Genomic DNA, 15,457 nt, shown 5'->3' with positions numbered 1-15,457 from the left:
AGGGCTGCGCAGAGCTCTAGACGTGGGATAGATTGTTGCTTGCGTGGGGCTATTCTCGAGCGGGCGAGGACAAATGCTGTGTAGATCTCTCCCCCCTGGTCTTGGGCCCGCAAGTAGGCTACTGATCCGTATGCGACCTCTGAGGCGTCACTGAAGACGTGTAAGTCCATTTTACATGTCTCTGGCCTCCCCGTGGGTGGGAAGTAGCTTCGGCGCATATTAACGCCTGGGAGTGAGTGGAGCTCCATCTCCCACTCTCTCCAGGTGGATGCAAGGTGTGCGGGAATGGGGTCGTCCCAGCCCTGGTCCTTGTCCCACAATGCTCGTACAATCATTTTTGCCCTGGTGGTGTACGGTAGAATACATCCTAGCGGGTCATATTGTCGGGCGAGTGTTGTGTACACACTCCGTCTGGTGGTCGGCGCCGCCGCCGGCCTTCCCTGCTCCGTAGTCAGGGGCTTGTGTCTGTAGTGAAGCGAATCTGTTTTGAATCGCCACACCAATCCCAGGGTCATCTCCTGGGCTTCTCCCGGGATTGTAGCCATCCAGGTCTCGCTGCTGGCTGCCTTGTCCTCGGAGGAGAGGCTGCGCAGTACTTGCGGATCGCTGCTGGCCCACTGCCTGAGATCAAAGCCGCCTTTGATCAATGAGGCGCGGAGTTTAATCAGGAGAGCCTCGGCTTCTTCCTGGGTTGAAAGGCTTTGTAGACAGTTGTCTACGTAGAAGCTGTTCTTTACGCTGTGTCGGACCTCTTCGTCCGCTGCTGGGTCCTCTGCTACATGTTTCTGTAGTGCAAATGTAGCACAGCAGGGGCTGCACGTCGTTCCGAAGGGGAGGACTTCCCATTGGTAGATGGCTGGGTGCTCATCTCCTGGCTTCTCTCTCCATAGGAACCGTAACAGGGGCTTGTCCGCCTCTACTAATCTCACCTGCAGGAACATTCCTTTAATGTCCCCGCTGATGGCCACCTTTTCCTGGCGGAAGCGGAGTAGAACGCCGAGTAGGGAGGGGCCGAGTGTAACTCTTTATTCAGATTTTGGGATCCGATCTGGTAGCTGCAGTTAAATACTATGCGGTCTTTACCGTTGTGATGGACCTTGTGGTGGGGCACGTACCACGATTCAGTGGTCTGGTCAGCCTCTTTAATGTCCATCTTTGATGAGAATGAGACATTCTCGCCCTTTATCGTCTTCAAATCTCGTCTTATTGTCCGAATTGTCATTTGGGTTTCGCTTCCCCGCAGCCCTAGCTGGGCCGCAGCGGAGGCGAGCAGCAGGGTCTTCTCTGACCCGTCATCGAGGACGGCGTAAGTGTCTCTCTCTCTCCATAGGAACCGTAACAGGGGCTTGTCCGCCTCTACTAATCTCACCTGCAGGAACATTCCTTTAATGTCCCCGCTGATGGCCACCTTTTCCTGGCGGAAGCGGAGTAGAACGCCGAGTAGGGAGGGGCCGAGTGTAACTCTTTATTCAGATTTTGGGATCCGATCTGGTAGCTGCAGTTAAATACTATGCGGTCTTTACCGTTGTGATGGACCTTGTGGTGGGGCACGTACCACGATTCAGTGGTCTGGTCAGCCTCTTTAATGTCCATCTTTGTGACGTGTCCCGCTGTGATGAGCTTCTCAATCTCAGCGCGGTATACACTCTCTTGGGCGGGGTTCTTGGCTAAGCGCCGCTCCGTGTTCAGCAGGTACCGTTCTGTGGCGTCTGTCTTGGCGTGGAAAGTAGGCATTCCTTCTCGCCGCAGGAGTGGCGTGGCGTATCTCAACACGCCGTTGACCGGGACTCTCTTGGTCCCTGTCTCGAGGAGGTGAATGGCGTAAATGTCATCTTTAGAGCGAATGTCTTTCTTTCCGTTCTTAAAGGGCATTTGTTCCAAGGTCCATAGCCGCTCTACGTGTTGCAGGAGTGCGGTTTCTCCCTCTGTGACTCGGGAGTGGAGACATCTAGTGGCTGTACTTCGGTTGAGAGATTTGGCGAGCGGGCCTTGGAGAGTCCATCCCAAACGGGTCTCGACTGCTGCAGGACAGCCCCGGGGTCCGGCATGAACCCGGTCCATCGGGACAATGAGGTCTGCATGGTCGGAGCCTATCAACAGGGTCGGCATAGCATTGTCTATGAGCGGGATCGGTAACTTGCGCAGATGTGCATATTTCTCCATCAGCTTGGCGACGGGGTATGTGTACCGCGACAGTCCTATTTCTTGGCTGGTGAAAGCGTCTGCAATCTGGTACCGTCGCTCAGGCTGGCCGCTTGCTGCGATAGAGAATGAGACATTCTCGCCCTTTATCGTCTTCAAATCTCGTCTTATTGTCCGAATTGTCATTTGGGTTTCGCTTCCCCGCAGCCCTAGCTGGGCCGCAGCGGAGGCGAGCAGCAGGGTCTTCTCTGACCCGTCATCGAGGACGGCGTAAGTGTCCAGGACTTTATTCTGGTAGCTTAGTGTCACACGCACTACTTTTAGGAGTACTCGGGCTCCACTGCTGCTGGCGGGATCGATGTACATGACGCTCGCTTTGCGGCTGGATGGTGCAGGTGAAGGGCGCCGTCTGTTACTGTCGTGAAGTATGTCCAGTTGGGCTCCATCGCACTTGGTGCACCTTTTCTTTAAGCGGCATTCGGCTGCCATGTGTGAGCGCGCACAGCGAAAGCAGCGCTTGTTGGACTTTATCCATTGACCTGCTTCCTCCGCGTTCAGCTTGGGGAAGGAGTCACATTGCGCTAGCCAGTGTTCTTTCTCACAGTAGGGGCACACTATCTTCCACTTCTCCGTTCTGGAGGGGGTACTGTGGCTCCTGCTGCTCGGTACTGACTCCGATTGGGGCATCACAGTCACCGATCTTCTTCCATCATTTAGTCGTCTGGTTCCTTCTCTGGAGCCAGGGGTGCTCCGTCCGAATGTATCTAGCCGTAGGCTGCTGACTTCTCTCGCCAGGAAGTCTGCTAGATCGAGGAGGTTCGGTTCGGGGCCATTCGGGTCTCTGTGGTCCCTCTGCCGCCTAAAGCGCTCCTGACGAGCGGGCGGCAGCTTCTCCAGAATCCTTTCCACATTTGAGTTGGCGTAAAGTTCATGCCTCCCCTTCTCTCTTTGCGCTCCCAACATCCCTACCAGGGACTGCACTCTGATGGACAGGTCGTCCAGTGCTCGATTGTCTATTGCTGGGGGTAAGCGGTCGATGTGTCGGATCTCCTGGATCACGTAATCCCATATGCGCCCATACCTCTGGTCCAATGCTACCAGCGCTGCTGTGTATGGGGTGGTGGAAGTCGCGTAGGCGAGCGCTATATTATGTGCACGGGGTACCTGTAAGTGCTTCAGTAGGATGGCGTATTTGTGGCGTTCATCCAATACATCCACCAACATGGTCTCCAGACACATGCGGAGTTCTGTATACTGGGCCCGGTTCTCTTGGGTGAAGTCGGGTACCATAGGCGTGCCAATGTATGACGCTGACTGTGGATACATCGGCGAGCGTTGGGGGAGAGGCCTCCTAGGCGAGTCTCCTCCCGCTCCTTGGTATGGGCTGGTACCGGCAGTGTACCATGGCCCGCTTGTCCAGGTGCTGTTCCTCGGTGCGGGTCGTGCGTCGTGCTCACCCGTGTATAGAGTCGGGGGTCTGTAGCGCAGCTCCGCGGGGGTATAGCCTGGGCTGTACCGGACCTCCTGGTCCGGTAGAGTACTGTGCTGTCTTCGGGCGTGGTTCTCCTCCTCTTCCTCTTCGTCTTCAGTTAGGTCATCCAGTGCTTGTAGTCTCTGGTTTAGCCTCTCCACAGGATATGCTGCTCCTTCCCGGTTGCTAGGTCTCGCTTGGACCGGTGGGGGGAGGTGGTCTGTGGGGGGTATAGACCTCGTCTGTTGGTCAAGTTCAGGGTTGTTTACTCGGCTAGGGGATGCCGCCCTGGAGGTGTGTCTAGACGAGTTCCTGGAGCCTCTGGCGGAGGGAGAGGGTGTTGTCCGTCTGATCAGCTGTTCTATTAGTTGCGACTGCTGTCTGTCGCGCGTTGCGTCCCGTTGAGCACCGGCTCGTTCTCGGGCCACATTCTCTTCCATCTGAATGCGTCTTATTTCTAGACGTATCTGCTCGTGTTCGCTTCGCTGCTGGATCTGCAGTCGGTCGCGTTCAGCAGCGGCGTTCAGGCTGATGAGGAAGGCCTGCTGTAGGGTCCTCTCTGCCTCGCTGGGAGAAGGCGGTTGTATAGGGGAGCCTTCCCTCGGGGTACTCCTTGCGGAGCCTTAGAGCTCTATCTCCACGGTGCTCTCCCCGTCTTCTTCCGTGCCGAGTTCTCTCTCGGTAGCGTTGTATTCCTCCCGGGACTCATCGGGGACTACTTCTTCAGTACTGGCGGGGTGTGAAGTCATGTCTGGTTCCCACTGGTCCCCACCGCGAACTTGGTCAGTTACATTAGAGCCCGTAGGGGCCTCTATGGTCGGGGTAGTCTGGGCGTTGGGGTTAGACATACTTTTACTTTCTAGTTTTACCGCGTTTACTGTTAGTAGAAGACTAGGTTGTTGACTGACAGCGTAAGCCTCTAAGTACTGAGGGAGCCGTCGTTCGCGCTGCGGGCGTTGGTTAGGAGGATCGTTTCGTGGAGTGTTCATCATAGGCCATTTCAATATTAATAACACTATATTAATATTACACTAATTACCCTCCGGCTCGAAGGACCAATTGTAACTGAGGGGTACAATTCCCTGACTGTATTACTAGATATGATACTTACTACCACTACCTTTGTACTTAATATTCGGCCACCCAGTACACGGCATAAATATATTATCATAAACACTCTCACGTAGATGAAACGGATCCAACACAAATGTACGAAGTCGAAGTATGCGTTTATTACTACACAGCAATGGTGTGTAGAGCAAGCACTTAATCACTTAATTACATTTATGAATTGAAATAGTATGCACTTTTATGGCAAAGAGTATTCGTCGGTATATCAATAGAGAATGTCCAATCTCTGATGGCGCAGGTGGTAAATATACGACCTGGAATAGTTAAGGAATAACAGCAATGATACTTCAATGATTATATACTAGATACACTAAGGGGGGGTTAATCCGGTCGCTTGTAAGCCGACAGGAGTAGGAGGGGGGGGGGGTAGAATCCGGCTGCCTCGTCCGGCCAAGGGTATCCCAGGTGAACCCACTGTAGTGCCGTTCAATGCGCCGGCGATCCTTGGACCACAGATGAAAGCAGGTGGACTCTTTGTGGGCCGGCTCTCTCCGGTCCACGGGGGAGAGACGTGAAGCGACCTCGTCTTGCAGAGCGTCTCCTCACCTTGCGTCCTCTCCAGGGGGGGGGGTTCCAACACACGGCAGTGTCGGGGGTCTTTATCCATGGAATAATCAAAGTATACAAAGCATAATCCGTGCCTGGGAAGGCGGGCTGTCGTCGGTAGAATAATCCGGTATACAGGTCCACTCGCTCGTCGGCTCTGGGGCTCCTCGGGTGCAGCTTCACATGGGGTCAACCACCCTGGGTAAGCAGCCAGTTCTCTGCCCGAAACGATGGGGTACTGACTACGGTAGTATTCTCACCGCACGAAGCACTATATATTAACAGACTATTATTAGCTTAATAGACTACGTCCAACTCGACGATATAGTGCCAAATATGACTATTCAAATATTAATATACACGATGTCTCAATACCGATGGTAGGCGAACTTGGCCTTACTCCCACACGTGGCGTCGCGGGGAGGCTTTACGTCTGTGACTCTATTGGAGGGTAAGAAACTGGACTGAAAAGGAAGTCCTACTTTAGTAGCGCAGTATATATACGCACTATGAACAAATAGTCCCATTAGTGGTGCGGTAGCCAGATTCCTACGCGGAACTAGGACTTGTTCGTACATGTGGAGCGGTACGTTTGAACTGGGTCTGAGGGGTATGGCAGCCTGGCACCAAGGTCTCGACCAATAGTAGAATGGAGACTATTATGGGATGTTCAGTAGGCTAGAATGGATATTCAATGCATATTGTACAAGGAATATACAAAGGATATCAGGGAATATTAGAGAATATACAAATACAATTAAATATATATATATAAATAAATATATATATTCGGTTTAATCTGGCCCTTCACAACATATACCCTAGTTCTAACAGTGTAGTATATGTATATATCCTAGTTCTAACAGTGTAGTATATGTATATACCCTAGTTCTAACAGTGTAGTATATGTATATGTACATCCTAGTTCTAACAGTGTAGTATATATATATATCCTAGTTCTAACAGTGTAGTATATATATATATCCTAGTTCTAATAGTGTAGTATATGTATACCCTAGTTCTAACAGTGTAGTATATGTATACCCTAGTTCTAACAGTGTAGTATATGTATACCCTAGTTCTAACAGTGTAGTATATATATATCCTAGTTCTAACAGTGTAGTATATACCCTAGTTCTAACAGTGTAGTATATATATATATCCTAGTTCTAACAGTGTAGTATATATATATATCCTAGTTCTAACAGTGTAGTATATACCCTAGTTCTAACAGTGTAGTATATATATATATATACTAGGGATGCTCGATATTGGCTTTTTTACCGATACCGATATACCGATATTGTCCAACTCTTAATTTCCGATACCGATATCAACCGATATCACATTTTAATGCCGATATCGGCCAATAATATCAGTAGGCCGATAATATCGGACATCCCTAATATATACCCTAGTTCTAACAGTGTAGTATATATATATCCTAGTTCTAACAGTATATATATGTATACCCTAGTTCTAACAGTGTAGTATATATATATATCCTAGTTCTAACAGTATATATATATATATATATATCCTAGTTCTAACAGTGTAGTATACACTAAGCCTCTTCAACTCGTTCAAAACGCAGCGGCCCGTCTGATCTCAAACCTACCGAAGTCGGCCCATGTCACCCCACTTCTTAGGGACCTGCACTGGCTCCCCATTGCCGCACGAATCCGCTTCAAGGCCCTCGACCTAGCATACCGTGCGGCAAAGGGAACCGCTCCCGCCTACCTCCGGTCAATGGTCTCTAACTACACACCCTCAAGACCCCTACGCTCTGCATCTTCTAACTACACACCCTCAAGACCCCTACGCTCTGCATCTTCTGGCCGCCTCAGACCCACTCCTATCCAAGCTCCGGGAGGGTCATCAAGGAGAAGTCTCCTATTCTCAGTCCTTGCCCCACAATGGTGGAATGAACTACCCACCCCAGTTAGGACAGCCGAAACACGTCCAATCGTTCGCCGTCGACTAAAGACGCACTTCTTCAACCATTATCTGAAATAATAATTAAAAAAAGAAAAGAAAATATCGAACCCTGACTAACCTTACCGTCATGCACTTGTCCTAATAAACTAACCTACACTGTAACACTCAACACTTTGATGAACATTGTTGCTCAGCTGATAGAGTTGTGCCCTTCCTGATGACTTGTCGTACAGAACTTGTAAGTCGCTTTGGATAAAAGCGTTTCAGCTAAATGACTAAATGTAAATGTATATGTATATACCCTAGTTCTAACAGTGTAGTATATGTACATCCTATAGTTCTAACAGTGTAGTATATGTTATGTACATGGGGGACCCTGATGGAAACAAGACGAAAGTCTTTCTCAGGTCTGCATCCTCTTAGCAATTGTATGTATTGAGCTGTACTGTACTGTACCCATTCTGCAATCTGTTAATAAACTTTTCAATCAATCAATCAAAACATCCTATCCTCCACAGACGGCAGGGACACCATCGACACCCCCGGCACGCCCTCCTTCGCCTCCGGCATGGAGCCCATCAAGCAGCAGATCTCCAGGGAGGGCATCACCTTCGTGCGCTTCGAGGCCACCGACCTCCACGGCGTCTCCCGGTCCAAGACCGTCCCTGTCCGCTTCTTCCACGTAACGGCGCCTCTCATTCTCATTTTTCTTTTTTATTTAAATTTTTTTCTTTTTTCTTTATAGACAATGTGCATTTACATTAATAATCATCGTTACATGAAAATATGTTTGCACCAGATTTAGCAGGAGCTCATTTCCACCTATAGTCTATCCAAAACACATGAAATAAAAAAAAACAGTGCAAAAGTTCAAAACACACGTAAAATGCCAGACAACATGCATAAAGAGTGCAAAATACATACACATGGAAATGCAACATACATTTACATTTACATTTAGTCATTTAGCTGACGCTTTTATCCAAAGCGACTTACAAGTTCTGTGCGACAAGACAGCAAGAAGGGTATAACTCTATCAGCTGAGTAACAATGTTCATCAAAGTGTTGCGTGTTACAGTGTAGGTTAGTTTATTAGGACAAGTGCATGACATTAAGGTTAGTCGGGGTTAGATTTTTTTTTTTTTTTTTTTATCATTTCAGATAATGGTTGAAGAAGTGAGTCTTTAGTCGACGGCGAAAGATTGGACGGGATTCGGCTGTCCTAACTGGGATGGGTAGTTCATTCCACCATTGTGGGGCAAGGACTGAGAATAGGCGGCTTCTCTTTGATGACCCTCCGGGAGCTTGGATAGGAGTAGATCTGAGGCGGCCAGAAGACGCAGAGCGTAGGGGTCTTGAGGGTGTGTAGTTAGAGACCATTGACCGGAGGTAGGCGGGAGCGGTTCCCTTTGCCGCACGGTATGCTAGGTCGAGGGCCTTGAAGCGGATACGTGCAGCAATGGGGAGCCAGTGCAGGTCCCTAAGAAGTGGGGTGACATGGGCTGACTTCGGTAGGTTTGAGATCAGGCGGGCCGCTGCATTTTGAATGAGTTGAAGAGGCTTGGTGGCAGTGGCCGGGAGGCCAGCTAGCAGTGCGTTGCAGTAGTCGAGGCGGGAGATGACTGTTGATTGGACGAGGAGTTGGGTGGCTTCTTTTGTCAGGAAGGGGCGTATCCTTCTGACGTTGCTCAGGAGGAATCTGCAGGTTCTGGTTGTCGCTGCGATGTGAGCAGAGAAGTTCAACTGGTCGTCGAGGACAACACCAAGGTTCTTGGCGGTCGGCGACGCGGTCACAGCTGCATTCTCGACTGTGATGGAGAGGTCGGTCAGGGGGGAGGATTTGGCCGGCAGGTGGAGCAATTCTGTTTTGCTTAGGTTCAGTTTGAGGTGGTTGGTCGTCATCCAGGCGGAGATGTCGGACAGACAGGCCGAGATCCGCTCAGAGACGTGGATATCTGAGGGAGGGAAGGAGAGGAAGAGTTGAGTATCATCGGCATAACAATGATATGAGAAGCCATGAGATGTGATGCTGTTACCCAGTGATTTAGTGTAGAGGGAGAAGAGAAGGGGTCCTAGGACCGAGCCCTGGGGGACACCCGTCCGGAGGGGGCGGGTGGCCGACAGAGTCCCTCTCCATGACACTTGGTAGGAGCGGTCATTGAGGTATGATGTCAGCCATGTCAGCGCAGATCCAGCCACTCCCATTCCTGCGAGGGCCGCGAGGAGGATCTGATGGTTGACTGTGTCGAAGGCTGCAGATAGATCTAGGAGAATCAGGACAGAGGAGAGGCCTTTCGCTTTTGCTAAGTGAAGTGCCTCTGTGACCGCAATGAGGGCCGTTTCTGTGGAGTGGCCAGTCCGGAAGCCAGACTGATTGGGGTCTAGGAGGTCATTCTGTAAGAGATAAGCAGTAAGTTGGTTGGATACAGCACGTTCAAGTGTTTTAGAAAGGAAGGAGAGAAGAGAGACAGGGCGATAGTTGGCTATGACGGTGGGGTTCAGGGTTGTTTTTTTTATGAGGGGCGTGACTCTGGCTTGTTTTAGGGAGGTGGGGACCACCCCCGAGTTGAGTGAGGAGTTGATGGTTGCAGTTAGGAATGGGAGGATGTCCGGTGCTATGGTCTGGAGGAGTGGGGAGGGTAGCTGGTCCAGCTGGCATGTAGTCGGACGGTTCGACGTTACCAGTGTCAGGGTCTCAGCTTCTGTAATGGGAGAGAAAGATGACAGAGTGAAGGATGAGGTTCTCGATTCAGCGTTTGGAATGGGTGGGGGTTGGGAGAAGGAGCTGCGGATGTTCTCCACTTTTTCCTCAAAGAAGATCGCAAAGTCTTCGGCAGAAAAAGATGAGGGAGGAGGAGGTGGGGGGGGAGTGAGGAGGGAGGACATGGTAGCATGCAGTTTGCGAAGATTCTTGGCAGAGGCCTCGATCCTATGGTGAAAAAAAGAAGCTTTGGCATTAGTAATGGTTTTGGAGAATGTTAACAAGAGGTTGTGATATGTGTCGATGTCAGCAGTGAGGCGTGACTTTCTATACTTCCTCTCAGCCGCTCTCAGGACCTGTCTTTGTTCTCTCACTGCATCCGTCAGCCATGGACTGGGTGGGGAACGGCGGGCAGGTTTCTCAACGAGGGGACAGAGCTTGTCGAAGGAGGTTGCAAGGGCTGAGAGGAGGGTGGAGGTTGCCATCTCTGTGGGGAGAGCAGAGAAGGTGTCACTCAAAGGTAGAGCGGATATTATGTCAGAGGAGAGGGTGGAGGGGGATAGGGAGGGCAGGTTGCGTCTGAGTGAGACGGTTTGAGTTGGGGTGAAGACTTTTCGGTTAAGCATGAGAGTTAGTGAGAAGGATATGAAGGAATGGTCAGATACATGTAGGGGAGTTACCGTGGTGTTAATGATGCTGGAGTTACGGGAAAATATGAGATCCAAGGAGTTGCCTGCTTTGTGGGTGGGAGGCATGGCAGTGGGAGTCAGGTCAAATTGTTGTAGGAGGGAGACCACTGGGACCGACTGAGATGAGTCAGGCAGGTTGAAGTCGCCCAATAGAAGGAGCGGGGTACCATCTTCCGGTAAGGAGCTTAGAAGCATGTCCAGCTCATCTGTGAAGTGATCGAGGGGACCTGGAGGGCGATAGAGTGTAACAATGGTGAGATTGAAAGGATTAGAGACAGATACTGAATGATATTCGAGGGAGGAGAGTGACAGTTCTGGGAGTTGCGTTAGGTTTGTAGCCCATGAAGGAGATGTCATGAGGCCAGTGCCTCCACCCCGTCTGGAGGGTCGAGGTGTGTGAGTGAAGTTATAGTTTGTAGATAATGCTGCAACATAACATGCACATAGTACACACACACAGCACAGTGCCAAACATAATGATCTATTCTTGACATTTAAGATACAAGACAAGTTCAAAAGTACAAAGTAAAAGTGACTGAGTCTCTTGTCTAATCATCTACACAAGGAAGTCAGACAGCACCACCTAGTGTTGGCAACATTGGTGACTCAGGAGCCATTTTTTTCACAAGCATGCCGACATATTTAAGGGTTCACTGCGCGCCTGCGTTCAGTCGGTCTTCCGTGTCCCCGCCGGCTTCGACACCTTTCACTTTCAGGTGTACATTTGATTTGATTTGATTTGATTTGATTTGATTTGACATTTAAAAAAAATTCAAGATTCCAGAAAACATCAAGGAGGATGAAACACAAAAAGAGTCAAGACTTATTTCCATTGTGGTCCTTGGTCTCAGACACAGATAAGCAATACAAAAACATGACCACAAATAACAATATGACAAACTACATCTAGTTTTTAAGATTGTCGAGGAGCCATGATTTGACTTTTTTCTTAAAATTGTGTCGGTTACTAATGCATTTTAGCTGTGAAGGTAAGGTAGCACAGTTTTAATTAATTTAATTAAATTAAATTAATGTAAACATTTAAAAATGAGTTAAAGGGGAACTATCTTATAAATGGCCTTTTTGAGTGTTTAGCATTGTTTCCTAGCTATGTGAACTTATATATGTCTCTAATTCTCATATTGGCGCATTCTTCCAATTCTCCTCTCACAATATTGATTGAATTGATTGATTGATTGAAAAGTTTATTAACAGATTGCAGAATGGGTACAGTACAGTACAGCTCAATACATACAATTGTTAAGGGGATGCAGACCAGAGAAAGACTTTCGTCTTGTTTACATCAGGGTCCCCCATTTTCAATTCATCATAACATATATGACATTCACCCTCACTGAACTGAGTCATCTGAAAATGTGCTGATTTGTGATGTCAGAGAGACACCGCTGCATGATAATGTGGCTGTGTGGCATCAGGTACATGATGAGCTGCACACAGTGGCTCAAAACGGCTCGAGATCTTGAGGTAGAAAAATGCTGTTTTTGAGGACTTGATTAGAAATACAAAACAATAAAAAAAAAACAAAAAAAAACAGAGGTGTTCCATAGACTCACAGGAATTGTGTAAAAGTGCCCAAATAGTGAAAGAAATTGTAAAATAGTTCCCCTTTAAGAGTTCTAGTTGGAAATTAATCTTGAATTTGAAAGGAATACTGGAGCAATTTGGCATTCATGCCACTTCACTTTATGTGGAAAACCTTCACGTAATTTATTCCACTTCATTCCACATAAAGTAGTAAAGTAGCAAGAATACCAGTGTGCTCGAGTATTCCTATACAGGGGGCATCGCAGGTAATGACATGTCTGTGTTTCAAGCTCAGACTCAACAGTGCACAATTAAGAAACAACAATGAAGAATAAAAATGTTTTATGTTCTCTCAGAAGTCTTGACCAGTAGCTCTCGTGACTTTTCGTGACCCTAATTAGAATGTTCACTTCAGTATTCCCGCTCCTCCCGGGCAGCGTGTCGATGTGTCCTTGAGCAAGACACTTAACCCCTAACTGCTCCCGATGAGCAGGTTGGCACCTTGCATGGTCGCCTCCGCCGTCGGTGTGTGAATGTGTGAGTGAATGGGTCAAAATGTGAGGAACAAATTGTAAAGCGCTTTGGATAAAAGCTGCTATAAAAAAGCAGCCATTTACCATTTAACAAAAATGTTACCGCTCCGGGGCGCCCAAGTGGCGAACTATACGTAACGCGCTGCGTCGTGGCACGGCCGACCCGGGTTCGATTCCCGGACCCGGCGTTCTTTGCCGAATGTCTTCCCCCGCTCTGTCTCCCATTTCCTCCTCTCCCTCTCTCTCTACCGGACAGCCCGGTAGTAAAAACGCAATAAAAATCGACAAAAACATATTTAAAAAATAATAATAAATTAAAAAAAATTATAATAAAAATGTCAGTGCTCCCACTTGTGTCAATCCCACAAGTATCAATTGACAAAAAGAAAGTATATATTATACTGTATCTATATAAAAAAAAATATGTAAGGGATAATGTATGCCTACGAGGTCATTGTCGCAAAATAATTGACCGACACGGAGTTTAAAATACGAGGCGCAGCGCCGAGGTGTTTTAAACGTAGTGAAGGTCAATTATTTTGCGACAATGACCGAGCAGTAGGCTATACATTATCCCGCTTATTACATGGCTAACTTACTAACAATATACCTAATTCATTTGACAAATCGCAGTTGTTCTGTGGCTCTGTCAGCCCAAATAAAGTGATTATTATTATCGCGGGCAGCAGCCTCTGTGTTCTGGCTCCGCTGTGTTCTGGCTCCGCTCGTCGCTCCGCCCCCTGTCATCGCCGGCACGGCAGTGTCTAATTGCACTGAAACAGTGTGTCAGTGGGCTTGATTGCGAACAGCTGCGCTCTGCGGTCATTATTGAAAAATCTGCGGTCATTATTTTTCAGTCGGGGGGCTATTGACCAATCACAAGCAAGCATTTCGGCAAATGTGAAAACGCCATGTAATAATAGAGAATAAAAGTATTGCTTTTCCCCTGATTGAAAACGTTTTTTCAAGATAACATATCTCATAGGGTGTAAAGGTACACGTATCCGTACCGAACCGAACCATTTCAGTGTGTACCGTAACGAACGGCTGTGTAGTGTACCGAACAAATACAACGGTATGTTAACCACTAATGACCGCCCACCGGGGGCTGTTTTTTTTCTCACAATCTAATATAATAATTATTATTAAAAAAATATTTTACAAGTCTATTATTAATTTCAATATAGAATATTCGTTGACAGCCCTACAAGTACAATTAGTTACTGCACACTACATCGCCCCTGAGTGGAACATGGAAAGCCAAACTTTCCCCCACTGTACCGAAACCCGTACCGAACCCCGACTTTAAAACCGAGGTACATACCGAACCGTGGTTTTTGTGTACCGTTACACCCCTCTCATGTATCCTCTCCCTACTTACCATTAGCGGTGGGAATCACCAGTTTAATCACGATACGATACGATATCGATTCTTTGGACAACGATACGATATTTGCCGATATCACAAAGTCTGCCACGATACAATACGATACGATTCGATTCAGGTGCCTGCGATCGATATGAGGCGATATTATATGACCATTTAACACAATCAGTCACATTTAGATCAACTAAAAAAAGGCTACGGAAATATCAATTGACGTTTTTATTTTTGAGCTCTTCCAGACATTTAAATGAAAAACAATCTATTGTTTTTAATACAAATAGACCTCCTGTTCACTGTAAAGTGCCACGTTTTTATATATTGAGCTTTAAACTTTAAGTAAAATGTTTTGGAACTCACAACACGCAAGCTAAAACCCCTTCCTCTCCCAAACTGTTCCTACGATTGTTTTATGTTGCATGATGATCATGAATACATTTATTACGTATTCATGTTTAAATATCAACATTATCTGTCCATCCTCAGTAACACACACACACACACACACACACACACACACACACACACACACACACACACACACACACACACACACACACACACACACACACACACACACACACACACACACACACAGAATGCCCCTGTCCCCCACAGACAGGTAGAATGCCCCCGCCCCTCCTCCTTCCCCTCTCCTCTCTCCTGTTCTCTCTCACGGTTAGCTGCTTAGCTTAGTTAGCTTAAGCAGCCAACGTCACGTTCATTTAGCTCTGCCCACGCGACGTGGGCATAAAGGAATGGCGACGATGCAACAAAGCACGTTAGATGCATTTGACCCGTTGCCGGGGGGAAAAAACTGCACAGACTTATATATCGGGTCGCAAAATAGACGCTCTGTAGCGCCGCTCCGCTGTAATGTCTACACAGAGTTTCACACTGCTGGGCGCCGGCGGATATGGACCGAATGACTCGCCGGATTTTCAAAATAAGAGTATCGCAATATGAATCGATCTTTTTATACGTTGCATCGATCCTATTTGATTATTGATAATAGATCGATATATATTAGGGATGCTCGATATTGGCTTTTTTACCGATACCGATATACCGATATTGTCCAACTCTTAATTTCCGATACCGATATATGCAGGGTCCCCCCCCCCCCAATTTTTTTTATAATTTCAGGTAATTAATATTACATATCTCTTGTTGTGGAATTAACACAACATTATGCATACTTTTGACAATAAATAAAATCAGAATTTGTTCTTACTTGCTTGCCTGGGTAAATAAAGGTTATAGAAATGTAAAAAAAATTAAAATAATATATATATTTTTTTGAAAACCGATACCGATATTTTCCGATATCACATTTGAATGCCGATATCGGCCGATAATATCGGTAGGCCAATAATA

The 15,457-nt window shown here is 47.5% G+C and overlaps 1 protein-coding gene across 1 annotated transcript in view; it reads left to right on the top strand.

Moving 5' to 3' along the window:
• The window catches only part of lgsn (lengsin, lens protein with glutamine synthetase domain), a 35,564-nt gene that overhangs the window by 7,748 nt on the left and 12,359 nt on the right, over positions 1-15,457 (top strand). The window contains exon 3 of the mRNA XM_084319443.1: positions 7,747-7,910. Within this exon, the coding sequence (XP_084175569.1) occupies positions 7,747-7,910 (164 nt within the window). The remainder of the gene's footprint in view (positions 1-7,746; positions 7,911-15,457) is intronic.

This window comes from Notolepis coatsorum, assembly GCF_963971535.1.
Source record: "Notolepis coatsorum genome assembly, chromosome: 7".
Taxonomy (NCBI): domain Eukaryota; kingdom Metazoa; phylum Chordata; class Actinopteri; order Aulopiformes; family Paralepididae; genus Notolepis; species Notolepis coatsorum.
Note: the sequence above shows the minus strand (reverse complement) of the source record. Positions and strands in the feature narration are given on the sequence as shown.